The sequence below is a fragment of the Schistocerca americana genome, chromosome X, assembly GCF_021461395.2.
Source record: "Schistocerca americana isolate TAMUIC-IGC-003095 chromosome X, iqSchAmer2.1, whole genome shotgun sequence".
In the NCBI taxonomy this organism is placed as follows: Eukaryota; Metazoa; Arthropoda; class Insecta; order Orthoptera; family Acrididae; genus Schistocerca; species Schistocerca americana.
In genome coordinates, this window is record NC_060130.1 from 282,990,862 (window position 1) to 283,011,396 (window position 20,535).

Consider the following 20,535-nt stretch of genomic DNA (forward strand, 5'->3'; position numbering starts at 1 on the left):
GGACAACATCAGTGTTCCCTCTCAGCGTATAAGACAAAGGGCCTCACTACCTCCGGCACCATGACTATTACTTAAGGTCACGGCAGCGTTCACCTTTTACAGTTGGGAAGAGCAACCAATGCGGGTTGAGCTGCTCTCTCCGAGACTAGCTCAGCAGCCCACTGGACACGGCGAAGAAGGAGTGTCACATTTCACGCTGCCCTTGACCCCAGCAGCCACATTTGTCAATACTGGTGTCCTGATGGAACTGGTGGCTGGGCTTTTGGCATATCTCCCTCCACTTCCTAAATGTTTCAGACATAGATATGGGCACTATCGTCCTAATGAGCCCATTGAAGGGGGGAGGGATTTGGTATCTGCACCTGCCAATAATGCCATGGAAGTAAAGAATGTGGAACCAACAGTGCTGGCAGCCAGTGACCTGGTCATGGCAACCACAAACAGGACACACCTATGCTGTGTGGGGTGGGAAAAGCCCTTGGTGACTGAGGTGAGAAGTTAAGGTGGCTACAGTCTCAATTCACTTTGGTGTCAGCTAATTTAGAAGACAGACATGCTACTGTCTCTCTCTCGGGTTGCTCCTTTGACATATTATGTGAGCAGTTTATGTGTCTGACTTGTGTATGGTTTTGATAGGTTTAGTTCTTCCCATGTAATAACACTTGCTCTTGACAACTTGGTCTGGCCTAGGCAAAGTGTGGTGTATTCCATCATTTTGTGAGTTTTATTCCTTTAAATCCTTACATTGGGAATGAGATGTAAAACTAAGTACCGTACTCTGTTTGAGAGCACTGGTATTCAAATCTTCATTCAGCCATTTTGTGTTAGAGTTTCTTCAGTTTTTCCAAACTACACAAAGTGAATTGCAGCAGAAGCGATTCATCTAAATAGACCATGGGCGATTTTGTACTCCATTTTTTTTGCCATGTATATGCACTAAATATTATAAAGCCCTCTTCCCTAACCTTTCCCCCAAGCACTGGTTCCTCTCAGTAGAGCTATGTAATCAGGTTATGTCCTTCCAAACACTATTTATGTTCTCAAAATCCTCCTAGTTCCAATCTCTGTTAGTCCATCTCCTGTGCCCTACCTCTACCCTCTTTTGAATTACCCATGTCTTCTTTTCTTCCCAACCAATTTGCCCCCTCTACCTTTATCCCTCACTGACTTCATACTTTCCTCTAAATCTTCCATCTATTTGTAATTTCAGTTCAAGCATCATATGTCAGTGTACTTTGTGTGCCCCTTCTCTAACTCTGGGTCATCTTCCCTACTCCTGCACGTCATTTTCTTTGCTCCACCTCTTTGTCCTTGTATTCCATTTTCTACCTGTCTCTTCTTCTGTCTCCCTTTTATGCACTCTCTCCATCTGCTCCAGATGAGACTGCTGATCTTCCCAAATGAAGCAGTTGACACAGTGAATCTCTTCATGTGTGTTCCATGGAAAAATAAATATTTGGTAGCAGATTTACAATATTCACCACCATTCTATGTGCATGTCCACTGCTCAGTACTGTCCCTTTGCAGCAAGTCCTTATTTTTTATATTAATTCACCAGGTTCTGTAGGACCCTACGAGCCACAGCTACTTGGTCATGGAATGATTCAGTATATAATTTATGGAATGCTCAGAAAATTTATAAACAAGAAATTAAAGAATTAGCAACATAAGAAAAAATAGTTTATTGAGAAATAACACATTACAGTGACAAGTTCTCAAAATATGCAAGGAACTCCTGTGCAGAATAGGAGTATGCCACAAGGAAACCTTTCAACTCATATTTGTATACTTGGGGTTTATCATCCTTGCTTTCAGTTCTGCTGGAAACCTACTGAAAAATTAAACCTACTGAATATTGCACCCCCTGCGTACAGTACTTAAGGAAGTGTTTCCAGTCAGGTGACATCCTCTCTTTGAAAATCTGCAGGGGAGTACAACATTTGCATATTATATTACTCACTTCTAAATAGAGGAGAGCTAACTTACTTAGCTTTTTCTGTGAGATTTTGTAATTTAATTCTTAAATTTCTTGGCTTCACATATTTAAGATGCTTAATCTAGTGTTTTAGTAACTATGTAATGTACATTTTCACTGCCTGCAGCACCACTGTCATTTGTTTGGTTTGAACAGGCAGTGACCAATGTAGAAACCTCAAGTCAGTCATCAGCCTCCATTCAGGAACCAGTAGAAGAGTAGGTCAACCATTTGTGTCTGCCATCATGAAGTCAACAAGTGTCGCTGACAGGTTCAGGTTTCTTCTAGTACCTTGCATCTGTCTTCTTATCAAGTGTCATTGTTCATATCATTGTCTAAAAACCAACAATGCTCATTTTCCTCCTCTTTTTATTTATCTGTTGTTTTCAGTTGAATTTTAGTAGTAGAATGGATAGGGAGTGTACATGCTGTGTGTGAGCACAGGAGAAGCTCTTCAGTTGAAGACACTGTTGGCTGAAAGTACCAATCTACAAATTTACCTTTGACCGTAGTGACAGTGGAGAAACTGACGTGTCACATGAGACACCTCAGATGTTGCTTGTTATGCCCACGGGCTTTCCTGACAAGGCTCCTTCCAACGTGCTTTGTGCCAACAAAAATATTCTCTCTATAGAGCTCGCAATTGAGACAGATTTTAAAGTCATCTGGATACAAATAACCGGCATAAGTCAACTCAGGTTAATCATAGGTTGGTTTTACCAGCCACTCATTCCTTAGCTACAAATGTAGAATTATTCAAAAAAATCCTTGTTAAATAATTCCAAATGAAGTGGAAATATTTTACACCTTGAAGCTACAAACAGACCTGACCTTTCCAACAGTGCCAATACTGAGACAGGGATTAGTGACCATGATGTCATCATAGTGACAATGGTTGCCAAAGTTAATAAACCATCAATAAGGTTAGCAGATAAGCAGTTGTTAGCCTCCTAAGTATGAGAAATGAATGGATATTATGAAGGATGCAGAGGTATTGTGGGCTAAGTTTAAACTGACCGTAGATCACATGCCTCAGAAGTATGTTCTTAGTAAGTGGCTCACTGGCAGAAATCACTTGCCACAGTTTAATAGCAAAATTAGTAAAATTCTGAGGAAACAGAGATTATTGCATTCTTGGGTAAAAGAAGGAGTGTGAATATGTCAACTGGCTAATGCTGCTAGAAATTTAAACATCTATAAAATGATTGGTACACAGAGTATACAACTACTTCCCCTGTCACATCTTAGCAAAAGATTTTACTGAGAAACCAAAAGATTTCTGGTGCTACATAAAATTTTGAAGTGGATTGAAGGCTTCCATCCTGTCAGTCATCACCCCATCTGGTGTTGGCAATAGAAGACAGCAAAAAGAAAAGTGAAGTTTCAAATTTCATATATGAAAGATCATTGACCAAGGATGATCATACAGACGCACTGCCATTTGACTGTCACACAGACTTCTGTATAGAAGACATCGAAGTAGGCATCTTTGGCATTAAGAAGCAACTGATAGAGTTGAAAACATATAAGTTATCACATCCAGACAGAATCCTAATTTAGTTTAGGCCCCTTATTTAGCGTGCATTTATTGTGAACCTTTCACCCACCATAAAGTCCCAAGGAACTGGAGAAGGTGCTGGCAAAATTACAGACCAATATCCTTAGCGTCAGGTTGCTGCAGAATTCTTGAGCATATTCTAAGTTCAAATATAATAAATTTCTTTGGGACAGAAATGCTTCTATCCACAAATCTGCACAGGTTTAAAAGGCATCTCTTGTGTGTAACTCAACTTGCCCTTTTGTCACAGGATATTCTGTGAACCATGGATGAAGGGCAACAGGCAGAATCCATAGTCCTAGATTTCTGGGAAGCACTTTGTGGTGTCACCGCCAGACACCACACTTGCTAGGTGGTAGCTTAAATCGGCCGCGGTCCATTTAGTACATGTCGGACCCGCGTGTCGCCACTGTGTGATCGCAGACTGAGCGCCACCACAAGGCAGGTCTCGAGATACGGGATAGCACTCGCCCCAGTTGTACGACGACTTTGCTAGCGACTACACTGACGAAGCCTTTCTCTCATTTGCCAAGAGACTGTTAGAATAGCCTTCAGCTAAGTCCATGGCTACGACCTAGCAAGGCGCCATTAGCCTTACATAGTTTGATAGTTATCGTATGAAATGTCTCATCAAGAATGCTGTAATTCACATCAAAGAATAAAAGATAAGTATTCAAGGATCTGCATACTTTTCTTATTAGAATTCACTACTTATCCGGTTCCAGAGTTCACGCCCGTCTGCGTTAGATAGCGTGCATTTAGGCCGCCTCTATGTACAAGGTGTTGGCACATTTACCAACACATCACACTTGATGCACTGCCCCATTGCAGACTCGTAACAAAGGTCCAAGCATACAAAATAGGTCTCCAGATATGTGAGCATTTTGAGGACTTCTTAAGTAATCGAAACAAGTATGCTATCCTCAAAAGCAAGTGTTCATCTGAGACAAGGGTGTTGTTGGAGAGCCCCAGCGAACTATGATAGGACTACTGTTATTTTCTATATACATAATGGTCTGATGTATGGGTCGGGGGGGAGGGGGGCAGTTGTTTGCTGCGATGTACAGGAAGGTGTTAAAGCTGAGAGACTGAAGGATGATACGAGATGACTTTGACAAAATTTCTAGTTGGTGTTATGAATGGCATCTTGCTCTGAATGTAGAAAGATTTACGTTAAACTCAGATGAGCTGCAAAAAACAATCCTATAATATTTGAATACAGTATTACTGGTGTGTGCTGTTTGACAGTCACATTGATTTAGGGGAGGTGAATAGTCGAATTCAGTTTATTGGGAGAACACTAGGAAGATGTAGCTCATCTATAAAGGACACCGTGTATAGAACACTAGTACAACCCATTCTTGAGTAATCCTAGAGTGTTAGGGATCCCCACCAGATCAGGTTAAAGGAAGACATTGAATCAATTCAAAGGCATGCTGCTGGATTTGTTTCTGGTAGGGTCGATCAACACTTGAGTGTTATGGAGAAGCTCTGTGAACTCATACAGGAATCCATGGAGGGAAGATGATGTCCTTTTCAGGAAACACTATTGAGAAAATTTAAAGAACAAGCATGTGCAGTAAATTCTGAACAATTCTACTGCTGCCAGTGTTGGTTGTGCATAAAGCAACGAATTACTAGTAGTGGTACTAGGTACTGAATGGTTGCTTGCAGAGTACTCACGTTCATGTGGATGACTATTGTTTTCATGTCTAGCGTTCACTGATTGAATGTTGCAGTTTGTTCTGAATGAGTGGTGGTGGTGGTGGTGGTTAGTGTTTAACATCCCGTCGACAACGAGGTCATTAGAGACGGAGTGCAAGCTCGGGTTAGGGAAGGATTGGGAAGGAAATCGGCCGTGCCCTTTCAAAGGAACCATCCCGGCATTTGCCTGAAACGATTTAGGGAAATCACGGAAAACCTAAATCAGCATGGCCGGAGACGGGATTGAACCGTCGTCCTCCCGAATGCGAGTCCAGTTCTGAATGAGTCAATATTATGAACACAGATCCCATGATGGAATATATATATTTTGTCATTACATTATTTTCCATATCTGTAGCTATTCTTGTGTGTGTCTGCATCTCTTTTTTCTCCCAGTTACATTACTGTTTTCTCTGCTTGCTTTCCTTACAAGTTTCGCCACATCTTCATATCACTACTTATGTAAAGAGATACATCTCGCTCAGCTTCACTTTCCATGTCTTCATTATTTTACCAAGCATCTGCTCAGAAATTGTGGCTGATGTGTCACTAGATGCTCGTCATATATTTTAAGTGACAGTGGTTTGTAAACTTCTGAAAGAAAAACTCTAAAATTTCAAAATCTGTTGGTTTTTTATTAGCTTTCTCATATCATTGTTAGACTAATCAAAATTCTTGAGTGTAGTGAGCCTGATACTTTACAAAAGGTTAGTTTTTTTTAGTTACCCCATTCATTGCTTGAATTTCAGTTATACTGTATAGCAGATGTTTTCCATGTTTGGTGCCTCCTAAATACATGTATTGCCTCCGTTAGAACATGTTCGCATTTTTTGCTCACATAAATGGATACACCCAACTTACTGTATTGACACGTTGTGGCCGCAAACACCATTTCATTTTAAATTTATAGGTGTTAAAGCTTTTCCCCAAGTACATACATGCAGTGAATATAATGTTACAATTCTTCTTTAGTCAATTATCCTTTCCTCCCACAGTCCCCAAATACATACTTCCTTCATTGTTTCCCATGGTCTATTGTATTTGATTTTTTCTCCATGTATTAATATATTTTTATAGTTATTCGCATTTCTCTGAAAATGATTCTTTTGTTTCTTCTTTATGTTTGTAATACTTTCTTCCCTAACCCATACTCACAGTTGTTCTGTACTTCAGTCCCTCTCTTCTGGTGATTGCAGCTCTTTTGTTTGTATCTTAACTCCTCTCCTACATTAAATTACTTAAATAAACTTTTTTGAGTCTAACTAGTTTGCCAGTCCTTCTCAGTTTGAGTACTGCTTCTCCCTTGCAGTTCGTCACTGATAGAGCGAGAGAGGTAATGTGGTGGTCAGCTCACTTGACTTGCACCAGTGAGGAATGCAGTGTCAGATCCACATCTCTCCTCTAGGTTTATATTATCCAGTGTTTCTGTAAATTAATAAAGGTGACAGCTATGGTGGTTCCTTTGAAAAGGAAATGACTAAATGAAGATGGTATCCGTTTTTTCGGACACGTCCGAAAGTACAAATACATTTGGTGATCTTGCAGCTCTCAAAGAATTAAATTACAATGAAATCCAGACCTTTAGCTGCTTACAGTTGTTGATAAATATCAACGGGGACAGTTGAAAATGTGTGCCCCAACTGGGACTCGAACCCGGGATCTCCTGCTTACATGGCAGACGCTCTATCCATCTGAGCCACCGAGGACACAGAGGATAGTGCAATTGCAGGGACTTCTCTCTGGCACACTCCCCATGATATAGATAAGGCTTACCGGCCAATGATCTTATTCAGTGCAGATGCACTCACATTGCCCGAACTCTTACGGGAATCAGTAGATTGACTGCCGTGAGTAATGAGTATAGTGGGCAGCGCCACTACACATGTAGTGTGTGGGCAATAAGTTGGAAGTGTGGCTCTGACAGGGAACATGCCAGAGGTAAGCCTCTGCAGTCACACTATCCTCTGTGTCCTCGATGGCTCAATCGGATAGAGCATCTGCCATGTAAGCAGGAGATCCCAGGCTTGAGTCCCAGTCAGGGCACACGTTTTCATCTGTCCCATTGATATTTATCAACACCTGCAAGCAGCTAAAGGTCTGGATTTCATTGTAGTTTCATGACTAATTTTTTTCCACGTTTTGTCCTTTCTGAGCTTATGCTTCATCTCAAATGACTTCATCAACAGGATATTAAACCCCAGTTTTCCTTAATTTTCTTCTAGATAATCTCTCTGTTTAGACATAACCTACCTCATTGTACTTTGGAGAAACTTTTACTTTTTTCTTTTTTATTGTGTAGTAACAGAATAAAAATTTCTTTTGTAGCTTGTATAATATATACATACTTCAAATTTCTCTGGTTCCCAATATTACAGTCAAGATAAATCTTCATATGCATTTATGGTTGGAATTTAACTGCCGAAATAGATATAAATATATTTCAGAACTTTTTTGACATCCAGATTCAAACACTATGTTATTCCTTCCACTACTTTTAAGTTTCATAAGAGATACTTAATTGTGCATGCATGAATACCATGAGCTTATTAGCACCTTAAATTAAAAGGGCTAAATTCAATTTATTTATTTATTTATTTATTTTTTCAGGAGATTTATGAAATTGAATACAGGGAGACAAATTATACTCCCAGGCGGTATCACGACAGTGGCAGTGAAGAAAGTGTGAGTATGCAATTGAAATCCATATAAAAAGAATTCAAACAAGATTTTGTTTATTTAAAATCGACTACAGGTGAGAATTCATTTCCCTTTTGCAGCAGTGGCAGATAAATGTATGTTAATCTTCTAAATTTGCTAATCCCACTCAGAAAAGTTTTCTTAAGCTTTAAATGTATTGCATCTTCATCCTGCCCATTTCCTATTGCTCTTCTTCTAAGTGAACTCATCTGTCGTTATAGTATCTGACCCCTCTTCTTATCATCTGTCCTTCCTTTCTTTGCCTTTTATATTTGATATGAGTGAGATTCAAATCCCATTCAGGTCATTCTGATTTAGCTTTTGTGTGGTTTCCCCAAATCATGTAAAACAAATACTGGGATGGTTCCTTTAACAAGGCCTTATGCCTCCCCCATCTTTGTCAGATCCCAGTTTGTGCCTCCCTTTAATGATCTCCGCATTGAAGGAACACTAGTCTTAACTTTCATACTGTTGTTCTGTCCCTTTTCTCACTATAGGGATATGATATTTAGTACAGTGCTTTACATAGGTACCTCTCTTTCATGTATTTCAACTTGAACCAGTGTGCAGACTAATGGAAGACGGTCTACATTACACCTGTGATTGATGATAGGCTGTACAGAAGTAGCACCTTCTTTAATCATGTAATTGTAGACCCCCATTAGAGAGCTGACTTGACAGGCATATCAGAAGATAGAGAGCTACATTTTACATAAACAGTACCCAAGTGGGCAAATATTTTGCATCAGTTATTAACCCTCGCATCTGACGATGTGAGCACTATATTTCTGGTTCTATGATTTTTATCCAGTGGTTGAAATCTTTGTGTCTTGGTCCCTGGGATTTCCATTTGATCTTTGATGTTGTCCCTTTTTCCTTGGGTTCATCTTAAAGAATCCTTGATGTTAATTAGTGAAAAGCTGGACATGAAAATATAGCTTTGCCATCATTTGCTGACATCAACATATTTTGTATTCAGTGACAAATATTTCAAACAAGCTGACAAGAGTGATTGTGGGAGTCCTTTATATCCCACAGTCACAAATTTATTTATTGAAGATTTTGAAAGCAAAGTGCTGAAGATGTTGTTTTCAAAACTGCCACTCTTTGGTTATTTATTGAAGATTTTGAAAGCAAAGTGCTGAAGATGTCGTTTTTAAAGCCTGCCACTCTTTGGTGGTACATTTATGGTGTGACCACACATAACAGGTGCTCTGAACCAATTCCTGGATCATTTTAGCTGCCTTCATCCTAGCATTAAGTTCACAATGTAGATGGTAAGCAATGGAAAGCTTGTGTGTCTAGACATATTGGTCTACAGAAAGGATAATGGAACTCTGGGACCCAGTGTTTATTGAAAACAGACACACATGTTTTGATATCTACATACAATGATATATCATCCACTCTGTCAATGCATGGGGATCCTGCAGATGTTTGCAGAAAGGGCTTACGCTGTATGTTATCGAGAAGGCTTGACGCAAGAGCTGGAGCACCTGTTCATGCAGAATAGCTACACAGACAAACTGATCCATCATGGCTTCAAGTTTGGACCTTCACCAAAACCAGTAGACACTGCATGTAGAACAGTTGCTTTCCTTCCATATGGTGGTGGCATATCTTCAAAGATTGAATGGATTTTAAAGAGATATAACAGAGTCAGTTCATGTGAAATCAGCCAATGGTCTGCTTCTTGACATCTCAGATTCTGATAATTTTTTGTACACTGATAGTAATAGATGTTTGCATGAAAAATTTCAAATCAAATTTTTTTTGCCCTTTCATTTTTGAGTTATTAATTTTTAAAACATACAAAAATTAGTGATTTTTATGTTTTGAAACCTTAAAATCACCATATCTCAAAAACTATTTGACTTAAAGACCTAAAATTTGCACCATGACCTAAAATTTGCACCATTTTATTCAGTTTCTCATAAGCTTTCAAAATGTGTACCAATTGACAGTATTCATAACAGTGCTGAATTTTCCCAGATGCAATTATTTTTTTATTTTGAAAATTTCAAAATTGGATTTTTTTGTTTTAAAAATGTTACTAGTACATTATTTGTTAATCTGTATGCTAAATTTCATGACATTGTTCCAGTGGGAACATATTAAAGTAATTTTATTTTACTTGTAAGTGCAGCACCTTGTGTGTGGTCTTTAGTGCTTTGGACATGTTACTAAAGTGTAATATGTCAAAACCAAATAAGGCTGTCAAATCATTATTTCTTATTTAGTGACAATCAATTTATTACATGATTAGAACTGTACATGTACATTTAAATTCACATTTGGCTTTCCCATGTTAACTGTGAAAATATTTCAACAGACACCATAACAACACATGCTCAGAAAATACTATGAATAATTTACTTAATTATTCCTTCATTTTACAGATACATTTATATTATCAGTATTTTTAAACAAACAATGTTGTGTCTGTTATTTAGAAATGTATTATCTGTGTCTCTTGCAAAGAGAAATTTTTTACTCATCTTGAAGAGGAAGGATGTTATGGTGATCCACTAACAATCTTATTAGAGCCTAAAATTATGTATTCCACTTTTCTTTCAAATGATATAACCTACTTCTTCCAAGTAGTATTGATATAATTGATGTAACAACACAGTCTTTTCCAATATGATGCAAAGCTTTTCACAACTATTCATCTGATAGTCTATAAACTGATGAGTCAAAACAATATGACCACCTGATTAATAGCTTGTTTGTCCATCTTTGGAATGAAATCCATCACTGAATCTGCATATCAGGGATCCAACAGTTTGTTGGTTAGTTTATGGAGATATGTGGCATTGGATGTCTGTGCACAGGTCATGTAATTCTCATAAATAATGGGCCAATGATTTACGTACCTAGTGATGGTGCTCGATAGAGAACCAGATTATGATGATGATGATGATGATAACACAAACACCCAGTTCCTGGGCAGAAAAAATCCCCAACCTGGCCAGGAATTGAACCAGATGAGTTCCATAGGATTTACATCAGGTAAATTTGGTTACCGAGACATAAATGTGGTTTGCTGTTGTCTGCGTGTCTTTGATTACTACCACAGGTCCCATGAAAGTGGAGGAGAATGTCTCCCATAGCATAATACCACTCCAACCAGCCTGAGTCTGTGGTGAGTTGCAGGTTTCAAGCTGCCGTTCACCTCAATGCTGGCATTTTTTGGAGATGACCTTCAACCAAGTGTAGCAAAAATGTGATCCTCCCAAAGAGCTGGCATATTTCCATTGAGTGAGGATCAAATCCTGATGGTCCCATGTCCACTGCAATCATAACTGACGATGTCTTTGAGTCAACATGCAAACATGTAGGTGTGTTCTGCTGTGGAGCTCCATATTCAACAATGTACAACGAATGGTGTGCCCTGAAACGTGTGTGTGCACCAGCATTGTGCTTTTTCAGCAGAGATGCCGCAGATTACCATCTGTCCTACCATACAGAACAGACAAGCCTCCTGACTCCACATTCTGTGAAGAGTTGTGGACTTCCAACCATTTAGCACCTAGTGGTAGTTTCACTGTCTTTTTACCTCTTTCATAGATGCTCTCGATAGTAACACATGAACGTTCAACCAGCTTTGCTATTTTTGAGATACTCGTTCATAGGCTCTGTGTAATAACAATTTGCCATTTCTCAAAGTCACTTGTCTGAATGTATTTCATCAGTTGCAGTCCATTTCTTCACTAGGGTTATCCCCAATCTGTGTCTGCTTTGTTTACATACTTTTGTTACCATGTGACATGCTCGTAGAGGCACCATGCAGCAACCAACATTGTCATAATGTTTTGGCTGTTCAGTATATGTTCTTCCAGTGGCAGTTGAGGGATTTAATTTACAAAGTAGGAAGTTTTTTATTACAGTCAATTTATCTTGTCTTCATAATTATGAAAAAGAAACAGCTGGTCCACAATGAAGTGTAAATAAAAGGTTTTGCTTCCCAACAAAACATTGACCTGCTTGTGTCAGAAAACTACATGTACAACATTCCACTTTGTGGGCTGTACTTGGTACTACTTGTGTTACAACGTATGGCTTCTTACATTTTATAGAGCGATTAAGCATTTTAATCATGACACACTTTATGCATGGAGGTCATATGCTTAAAGAGTTGTACATGCACAAAGCATCCTGGTCCTTTTTCCCTTACCAGTACTTTACTAATTTTATTTCAACGATTCATCTCTACTGAAGAGAATACCATCAGTTGAAGTGAATGTGTGATACACATACGCACACTCTTTTGTTCTATAAATATTATCATTTCATAAATATGTACAACTACTGCTGTAAATTAAAAGTTACATAAAACTGAAAATGCATACTATCCCTTACATTATTTATGTTAATTGTTATCTGGAATATTTCAGTACAATTTTAAACTGATGAAGCAAATATTTCAGTACAATTTTAAAATGGTGAAGCAAAGTATGCTTACTTAGTGGTCAATAGTTTCATTTTAACAATAAATCTTAAATTAAATTTTCCCCAAGACATTTAAGTCTCGAATTTATCTACGATAACGTTAGAATCTGAAGAAGTGAATTAAAATTTGTGCTGCAGCCAGGACTTGAACCCAGGTCTTCTTGCTTACTAGGCAGATATGCTGACCACTACACCACCACAGCATTATGGTCAGCATAGCTGCATGGACTACCGAAGTCAAATACCCTCCCCAACACAAACTCCAGTTCACATCTCCCTTTATGTTGTCACTATTACCAGGGCTCTCCAACATTATCGAAGATAAATTAGAGACTTAAATGTCTCAGGGAAAATTTAATTTAAGATCTATACGATCACATGTAGTACAGCACTTCCCCATTACGTCCAATGCTGGGGTGCTATTATAATGTCAGAGAGCCCTGGTAATAGTGACAATATAAGGGGAGATGTGAATTGGAGTTTGTGTTGGGGAGGGAATTTGACTTGAGTAGTTCATGCAGATATGTTGACCATAATACTGTGGTGGTGTAATGATCAGCAAATCTGCCTAGTAAGCAAGAAGACCCGGGTTTGAGTCCCAGCCGCAGCACAAATTTTAATTCACTTCTTCAGCTTCCAACATTAGTTTAATGAACCAGCTTGCAAACCAAGTTCAGTTGAGATACAGTCAGCAATACAAATAGCAGTAAAATAACATTTATTTCCATATCATACCTTCAGTATACCACCATGAAATTAGGCACATATGTTAACAAACAGCGTATGACTAACCTACCTTTTTCAAAACAAAAAAAGTTCTGATTCTGAAATTTTCAAATTTAAAAAAAAAATTCGTTTTGGAAAATTTAACATTTTAATGAATTTGCTCAAGTAGCATATATTTTTAAAGCCAATAATAAACTGAATAAAATGGTATAAATTTCAGGTCTGCATGTCAAATACTTTTTCAGATATGGCCATTTTAAGGTTGCAAAACATGGCAAAAGTTGCACCGTTTTGAGAACTTTAAAAATTAATAAATCAAATACGAAATGCCCAAAAAATTTTAATTTTTGATTTTATCGTATTTTGATAGGTGTATTAAAATGACAAAATATTACAAAATTCTGAATCGTCAAGGTTCAAATTTGTTTTTTTATTGGTTGATTTTCACCTGCCAGCCAAGATAAGAGCACTCCTTGTTTCAGTAAAAATTACCAGAGATTGGGGAGGCCCTTTATATTCAGAATTTCTTGCCACTGTTGGGAAATACATATTGGTCAAACTATTTAAAACATTTAAGACAGAGTTATTGAGCCCTGTCGGCACACACAATTGCTGGAGTCTGAGGAATTAGTAGTCGCGGAGCCCTGTCTCACCGAGAGACACAGAATGTTATATGATTTGAATGCAAATGGTTCCCCCTGCATCTCTCTGTTGGGACTGTGTTTTAAAGGAATCTTTTGAAATTAGACTGGCAGACGTTATTATAAATGGAGACAAAGGTTACCCTTTAAGTAATATTTGGATCCCTGTTTTATCTGATATTAAAAAACAATGGTCATTGACTTGGCCAGCAGAATGTATCTACAGTGGTACTCAGTGATTATCCATATTTTTTTCCAGCTTTCGCCAGTGGGCTGTACTTTCACTTACAATTGGGGACGGCAGTGACTCTTCCTGATGCATTTGCTGTTTGTATTCTACAGTCTATGAAAGGGCTACTGATCATTTTATGGATCAGTTCCAGCAAGATTAGCAAACAGAGTTCTCACCTGAAGGTGGCAGCCAGATGGAATATGGAAATATTGTGTCTAGATGATTGCATGATCTGGCTGCAGATATGACAAAAATATCATCAATTAATATGCTGGAAAAATCTACATTGTCACAATGAACACTTCGACTGAAATGAAATGAAATGTTGTCTGACTCGGGCCTCCTGTCAGGTAGACCAGTTGCCTGGTGCAAGTCGTTTTAGTTGATGTCATTTCAGCGACTTCCATGTTGATGGGAATGAGATGATGATGATGAAGAAGTTAACACAACACCCAATCCCTGAGTGGAGAAAATCTCCGACCCAGCCGGGAATCGAACCCGGGCCCCTTCGCATGGCGTACCATCACGCTGACCACTCAGCTATCATGGCAGAAAAGACTTTCACTGAAGCTACCACACTATGATACTCCAATATTTCCATGCCTATGGGATATGTTGATTAAAATTTCATCATTATGCAAGCTCCTTTTCAGTACAGGAAAGAGCCATTCCTACAGATGAAGAATGGTGTGAGTACATGGTGACTGCTGAGTGTAACTAATGTGACTATTGCTGTCTATTGGTCTTTGGGAAAGTTTGAGTCATTGGCATGAGGGACATAGGAACATCATACTCACAGATTATACAGATGGTTGATTGTAGTGCAATGACTACAGAACGAGTTGTGGCTAGATAAATTTAGGACAACAGTGTGGCAAGGATAGACACAGATCCTTCCAGAAGGATTACTGTGCAAAAAGAATGTAGAATTTTTTTAGACTGACTCTAATGAATATACTGATGGCAACCACTGAAATTTGGGCAAACACTACAGGCAGTGTGTCACCACGAACTGTGGGGAATATTTTACTAGAAGCTGGATTGAGATATTGAGTTGTCATACACCATTTACTGCTGACACCATACTATAGGCAATATAGATATACATAGTTTAGAGAAAACCGACTGGAACAGAATGTGACATTCTGTGGTGTTCAGCAATAAGTGTCACTTCTGTTTGTGGTCGTCAGATTGATGAAATGAAATGGTCTGCGGCTGAGAGGGGGATACAGTACCGTACCAGTCAAACAGTTAGAAATTTTTCAAATATCTTATATTATGATTTCCTGCTGTGGTTCTATACGGTGAACAGCAGTGAGGCTGAGATGTCCAGCACCTTCAGCATAGCTTGCGCTTCCAACACTATCCAGCAGATGGTGGGCAGGTGATGTAATGCTCTTGACCCACTGCCCTGCATTGATGGCCAGTGAACTGCTTCCCAGGGCTGGCGTGATGTGGTAGTGGCTCCAGCTCCCATGATTTCTGGGAAAACTGCCCTGTTGAAGGGTTGAACTGTGGTCCAGAAATAGCATTCCTGATGGCACCCCAACTGCCACAGCCTTGTGGTAGTAGAGCTGCGATGCTAACACAAGTGACTTTAGTATTGCCGCCGGCCGAAGTGGCCATGCGGTTAAAGGCGCTGCAGTCTGGAACCGCAAGACCGCTACGGTCGCAGGTTCGAATCCTGCCTCGGGCATGGATGTTTGTGATGTCCTTAGGTTAGTTAGGTTTAACTAGTTCTAAGTTCTAGGGGACTAATGACCTCAGCAGTTGAGTCCCATAGTGCTCAGAGCCATTTGAACCATTTAGTATTGCCTGGTGTTTATATGCTTTCAGGCTGTGCTTGCTTGGCCTTCACTGTGCTTTGCGGCTTCTGTGCTAAGCACTTCCATGGCTGCCAGTGTGGAAATGCTTGTGCCTTCTTCCACTTACATACTGCTGTGTTGGCTGTTTCCACATCTTGCCAGGCCAACTCACCTCACACTGTTGTGATGGCTGTGTTGTATATAGTAAGGTACAACAGCCGAACTTGCCTGCATTGGTGCTGCTGCAATTTACTTCCTACTCTGTGCATTGCTGACAAATATGGTCAGTGTACTAGACATAGATGACCTAATGAAAAGTCACAGGAAGCAAAGATTCTAAAGAGCCACACCCTCTCCATCTCTTGATTTCATGGTGTGGGGAGATGGGGAGGTATTGGATGTGACAACAGTGTTGTTTTTGTAATTGTTGAAGGAAAGCTAAATGCCCACCAATATGTCCCAAGAATGGTAAATTCTGTTGTCACACCCTTCATGACCAGGGTACCAAATGGCAAATTCCAGCTGGAAATGCAAGACCCCACACTGCAGTTTACACCAAAAACACCTTGAGAAATGTTCATATGACTAGCCTGCCTGTTCCCCTAATTTGTCAGACAGAACATGTGTGATACACTATAGGAAGTTTAGGAGGACACATACTTTCATACCTGTATTTAGCCAGCACTCTTCATGAACTAACACATCATGTGTTTCGGGCATGGCTGGAAATTCCTCTAGATGATATTCAGGGGCTTGTTACTTACATGCTACAACAGATATGAGAGTTTATTCATGTATATGAGGCTAACATCCCAGGTAGATGTAGTTGATAGACATGAGTTCAAAATGAAATGAGAGTTTAATCATTTGATACCCATAACACTGTATTATGAACATGTCCAGGAAGATTTTATAGATAATAGACTTGAGCTTCATTTTATAAGACACTACTTTTCTTTCCATGACTGAATGAAAACATGCTAAGCAAAAGGAAAAGCAGTTAATACAGATGCCAAAATGACAAGGGAAACAGAGTGATGGAAAATAATAGGGGGGGAAAAATTAGAAAGAAAATTCAGCTTTCTGTGAACAATATTAGTGGCTCATTCTATAACTTCAGATGATCCCATTGAACATGAGAATACATAATCATTACAGTATTTCTAATGGTTATTGCATGTATTCTATAATGGGGTGTCTAAGATGGCTTCAAGCGGGCTGTGATTGTCTGCCTTAGAGGGCTGTGGATGCAGCAGAAGAGGCAACTTGAGGATACAAGAAATGCTTTATTACTGTTTGAACATTGGAAACTCCAGGTAGGCTAGTCAACAACGTAGGAAAAAAATAGATTGCTTCTTACTGTAAAGATAATACATTAAGTTATAGACAGGCACAGTTAAAAGACATTTACACATTAGCTTTCAGCCACAGCCTTCATCAGAAAAAGAAAGAGAAATATGCACCATTCACTCACACAAGCAAGCACACCTCATGCACACATGACCACCAACTCTGACAGCTTGGCCAAAGCTGCTGGAGTTCGCGGTCATGTATGTGAGGTGTGCTTGCTTGTGTGAATGAATGATGTGTGTTTCTCTTTTCGTGGTGAAGGCTGTGGCCGAAAACTTACGTTAAGTGTCTCTTAATTGTGCCTGTGTGTAACTTAACATGTCATCCTTACAGTAAGTAGCAGTCTATCTTTTCTTACCTTGTTTACTATGTTTAGTTACATTTATCAGTTTTCAATTATGCTAGTGTTGATCCCTGGCAAGCACAAAAAATACATGAATATGGCATCTTCCAGTATGTTAACCTTCCAGCCTGACTTGACAGCAGTAATGCCAGCTGTGCATGTCTGCTGCTGCTTCCTATGCCAGAAGTATCATGTTACCCGATTCATAGCTGGATGGCTCAGCGTAGGATGCTGTTACCATGAATACAGCAGACTGTATGGCCCCCAGTGGCCCAGTGCTTGGACGATCAGACGACAGACGGAGGTTAGAGGCCACATGACAGTGGTGACGGCTGCATCATCAGTGTGGTGTTGACACATACTAGGTGTCATACTACTGCCCAGTTGTTTGGCCATGCTGTAGCTGTGCTTGGCTGACTATGCAGAAGCCATTGTGTTTCTATGTCACTTGGAAACATCTCGAACAGGGGCCAGTGATCTAGTCTTGGCTGTTGCTACACTATGGTGACTGGAACAGCATAAGTGTCTAGCTCCTGCCAGGTGCTGTGTGAGCAAGTCATAAAGATGACCAGTTGTGATCATCGTAGACCTGGCACTTGGCTGTAGCTGTGGCACTTCCTTTCCCCTAAGAAAATTTAGCCCCCAGATTGCTGTTTTAAGCTGGATGCATCAAAAGTGCTGATACATTTATAGGTATTTACACCTTGTGTCCTCTATTTCACTGACAGTATCACTTTTTTGTACACTATTTACCCTTCCTTTTCCATTGCAGTAGCATTTGGCATACATACTGAGTTTGTGGTTTATGAATGGTTCTGTCTTTTCTCAATCTGTTCCTCATTTGTTCCGATAGTGCTGGTATGAACCCATAGGTTGAAGGTTGGTGGAGGTGAAATATGGGCAGCTCTATGCTTGAACTGGTACTAAACAATACATACTGCAGCTTAAGTCATACAGACAGCTGAGGTTGTAATTCTTGTGGTTATGAGTGGGTGGTGATGATTTGTATGATACCTTTTCATGTGGTCTAATAGGTGCTCCATTGTTGTGTGGCCTTTTTATGCAGCTAACATCTGATTAAGGGAGGAAATCAGAGTTGGATCTAAAGTGTTTTTGAAGTAGGTTAGGTTTTCAGCGGGTGAGATCTCAAAAGGTTGGTTGGGTAGGTAAATTAATGTGTTTGTAGCCTTTAGGATTGTGGTTCCACTGATGATGGCTGATAATTAGGAGATTTGTGTGGAAATATTACATCAGATGCCATCATTCAATAACTTTTGTCCCTGTAGCTCTATGTGCTGTTTGCCACTGTAATGTTCTTGCTTGTAGCAAGTAACATTGATGACCACTGGATTTGTCTTGGCATATAACCAATGCAATCCTATCTTTGGAAGAATTCTGCTTTATTTGTGCTTACTTCCTTGGGACATTCTGTTGCAGATGTCTGGGAGTGGATCTTGGCGAACTCGCATGACAGTGTGTAGGGTTACTATTCCCTGGTTGAGTTCTGTATCTGCTTGTACTTGCTGTAATGCCCTACTGATCTGGTCTAAATCCTCTGCAGTGGCCATACTGGAAGCTGCCTTCATTATTCGACAACCTGCATCTGGCCAGCCCCTTTTTTTGTCAGACAATCAAGCCTAACTACTTAATTTGGTGTAATTGCCTCTCTAACCATTTAAAAGCTGGCTGTAGGAGCTGCTTATTGTTGAACCCTGTCTGAATTTACTTCATGAATGCAGTGTGTTAAAATTATCTTCTAATTTCTGAATTTTGTGTTCCATTGTCCATACATCACAATTCATCCTTAGGGTCTACTGATCTGACATTATACTTCCAGCTGCTTTGTGAAAAATATGTCACTTCTTAGAAGACATACCTTGAGGGCTTGTGCCATCCTGCAAAAAGCACATCAGACTTACCACAATGATGCTTTCGATGTCTGGTGCTGGAACTGTTACCTCTTGTCCTGGCTTGGGACTGGACTGTGCCCTAATGTAAGAGGAAACACTCCTGTTTGCTTGACATTCCCAGTCGCAACATAAATTTGTAGTGATGTGTCGGAATAAATGTTGTAGTGCCCTGTTTCTCTTACCCAATTTTACCCTTCTTTTCCTTTTTTCCAGGCATGCTCCACCCTCTTTCTGAAGGTGCTGCCAGAAATGGAGACAGTGCCTCCAGGGTTCCTTTAAATGGGTGAACATGGCTACGTACTCCACTGTGGAGTATGTTAGGAGTTGTAATTTAACATTAACAGGCGACGCTTGATAGTGTCCGTGGTAATGCTTAACACATTTTAGTCTTTCCCTCTGGCACATATAACATTGCTTATTGTCCACATGATACTTTGGTAATGTTGCTTTATTATGGCCAGTACCTTCCTGTCATTCCAAAGCTTTAGTGTTTATCTTTTTAACGTGGTGAAAAATAATTTTCAACTTTATGGGAAATTTTGAACTCATGTTATATCTTTCCCTAGAGGAGATGTACATAGCTCAAAAAGAGATAGCATCTTTTTACCAAAAATCACGACATACAGGAATAAGCCTGTACTGTCATGGATTTTTGAGTTATATGTCACTGTTACATAGTGGAATAGGGTGTCCCATTCAGTACAGTGATGGTTAATGTAGCAAATCAGCAGTTTTAGTGTTGTTTGGTGGAATCTTTCAGTTTGAGCATTTGTTTGTGGGTGTAATGCACAAGTTCTAAGTTCCTTAATGCATAAAATCAACACAAATGCCTTATCAAATCGGACAGATAATTATTTCCTTGTTCCATCAGCACATAAGTTTCCTGCTGGTATTCAAGAAAATGATCAGAATATGTCCATGCCAGTCATTTGAAATGGTTTATCTGCTTCTGGTAATCTTTTTGATGCAATCTTTTGGTCACTGAGTTTTCCTCTTTTCACATACAGAATACAATTTTTGACATAATGGTCAACTTCATGTTTGCGTGTCATCCAACAGTAATTTTGTGAAACTCTGTGTTCTGTAGATAGCTGGCTACTTTGTCTGGCTAAAATTAAATCATGAGACTTCCTATACAGCAC

The 20,535-nt window shown here is 39.4% G+C and overlaps 1 protein-coding gene and 1 non-coding gene across 2 annotated transcripts in view; one reads left to right on the forward strand and one right to left on the reverse strand.

Annotated features, from left to right (window-relative positions):
• The window catches only part of LOC124555650, a 302,716-nt gene that overhangs the window by 238,060 nt on the left and 44,121 nt on the right, over positions 1 to 20,535 (forward strand). Inside the window, exon 9 of the mRNA XM_047129634.1 lies at positions 7,845 to 7,919. Within this exon, the coding sequence (XP_046985590.1) occupies positions 7,845 to 7,919 (75 nt within the window). The remainder of the gene's footprint in view (positions 1 to 7,844; positions 7,920 to 20,535) is intronic.
• Positions 12,517 to 12,589, reverse strand: Trnat-agu. Its single transcript has one exon. It is a non-coding gene; the product is annotated as a tRNA-Thr (tRNA).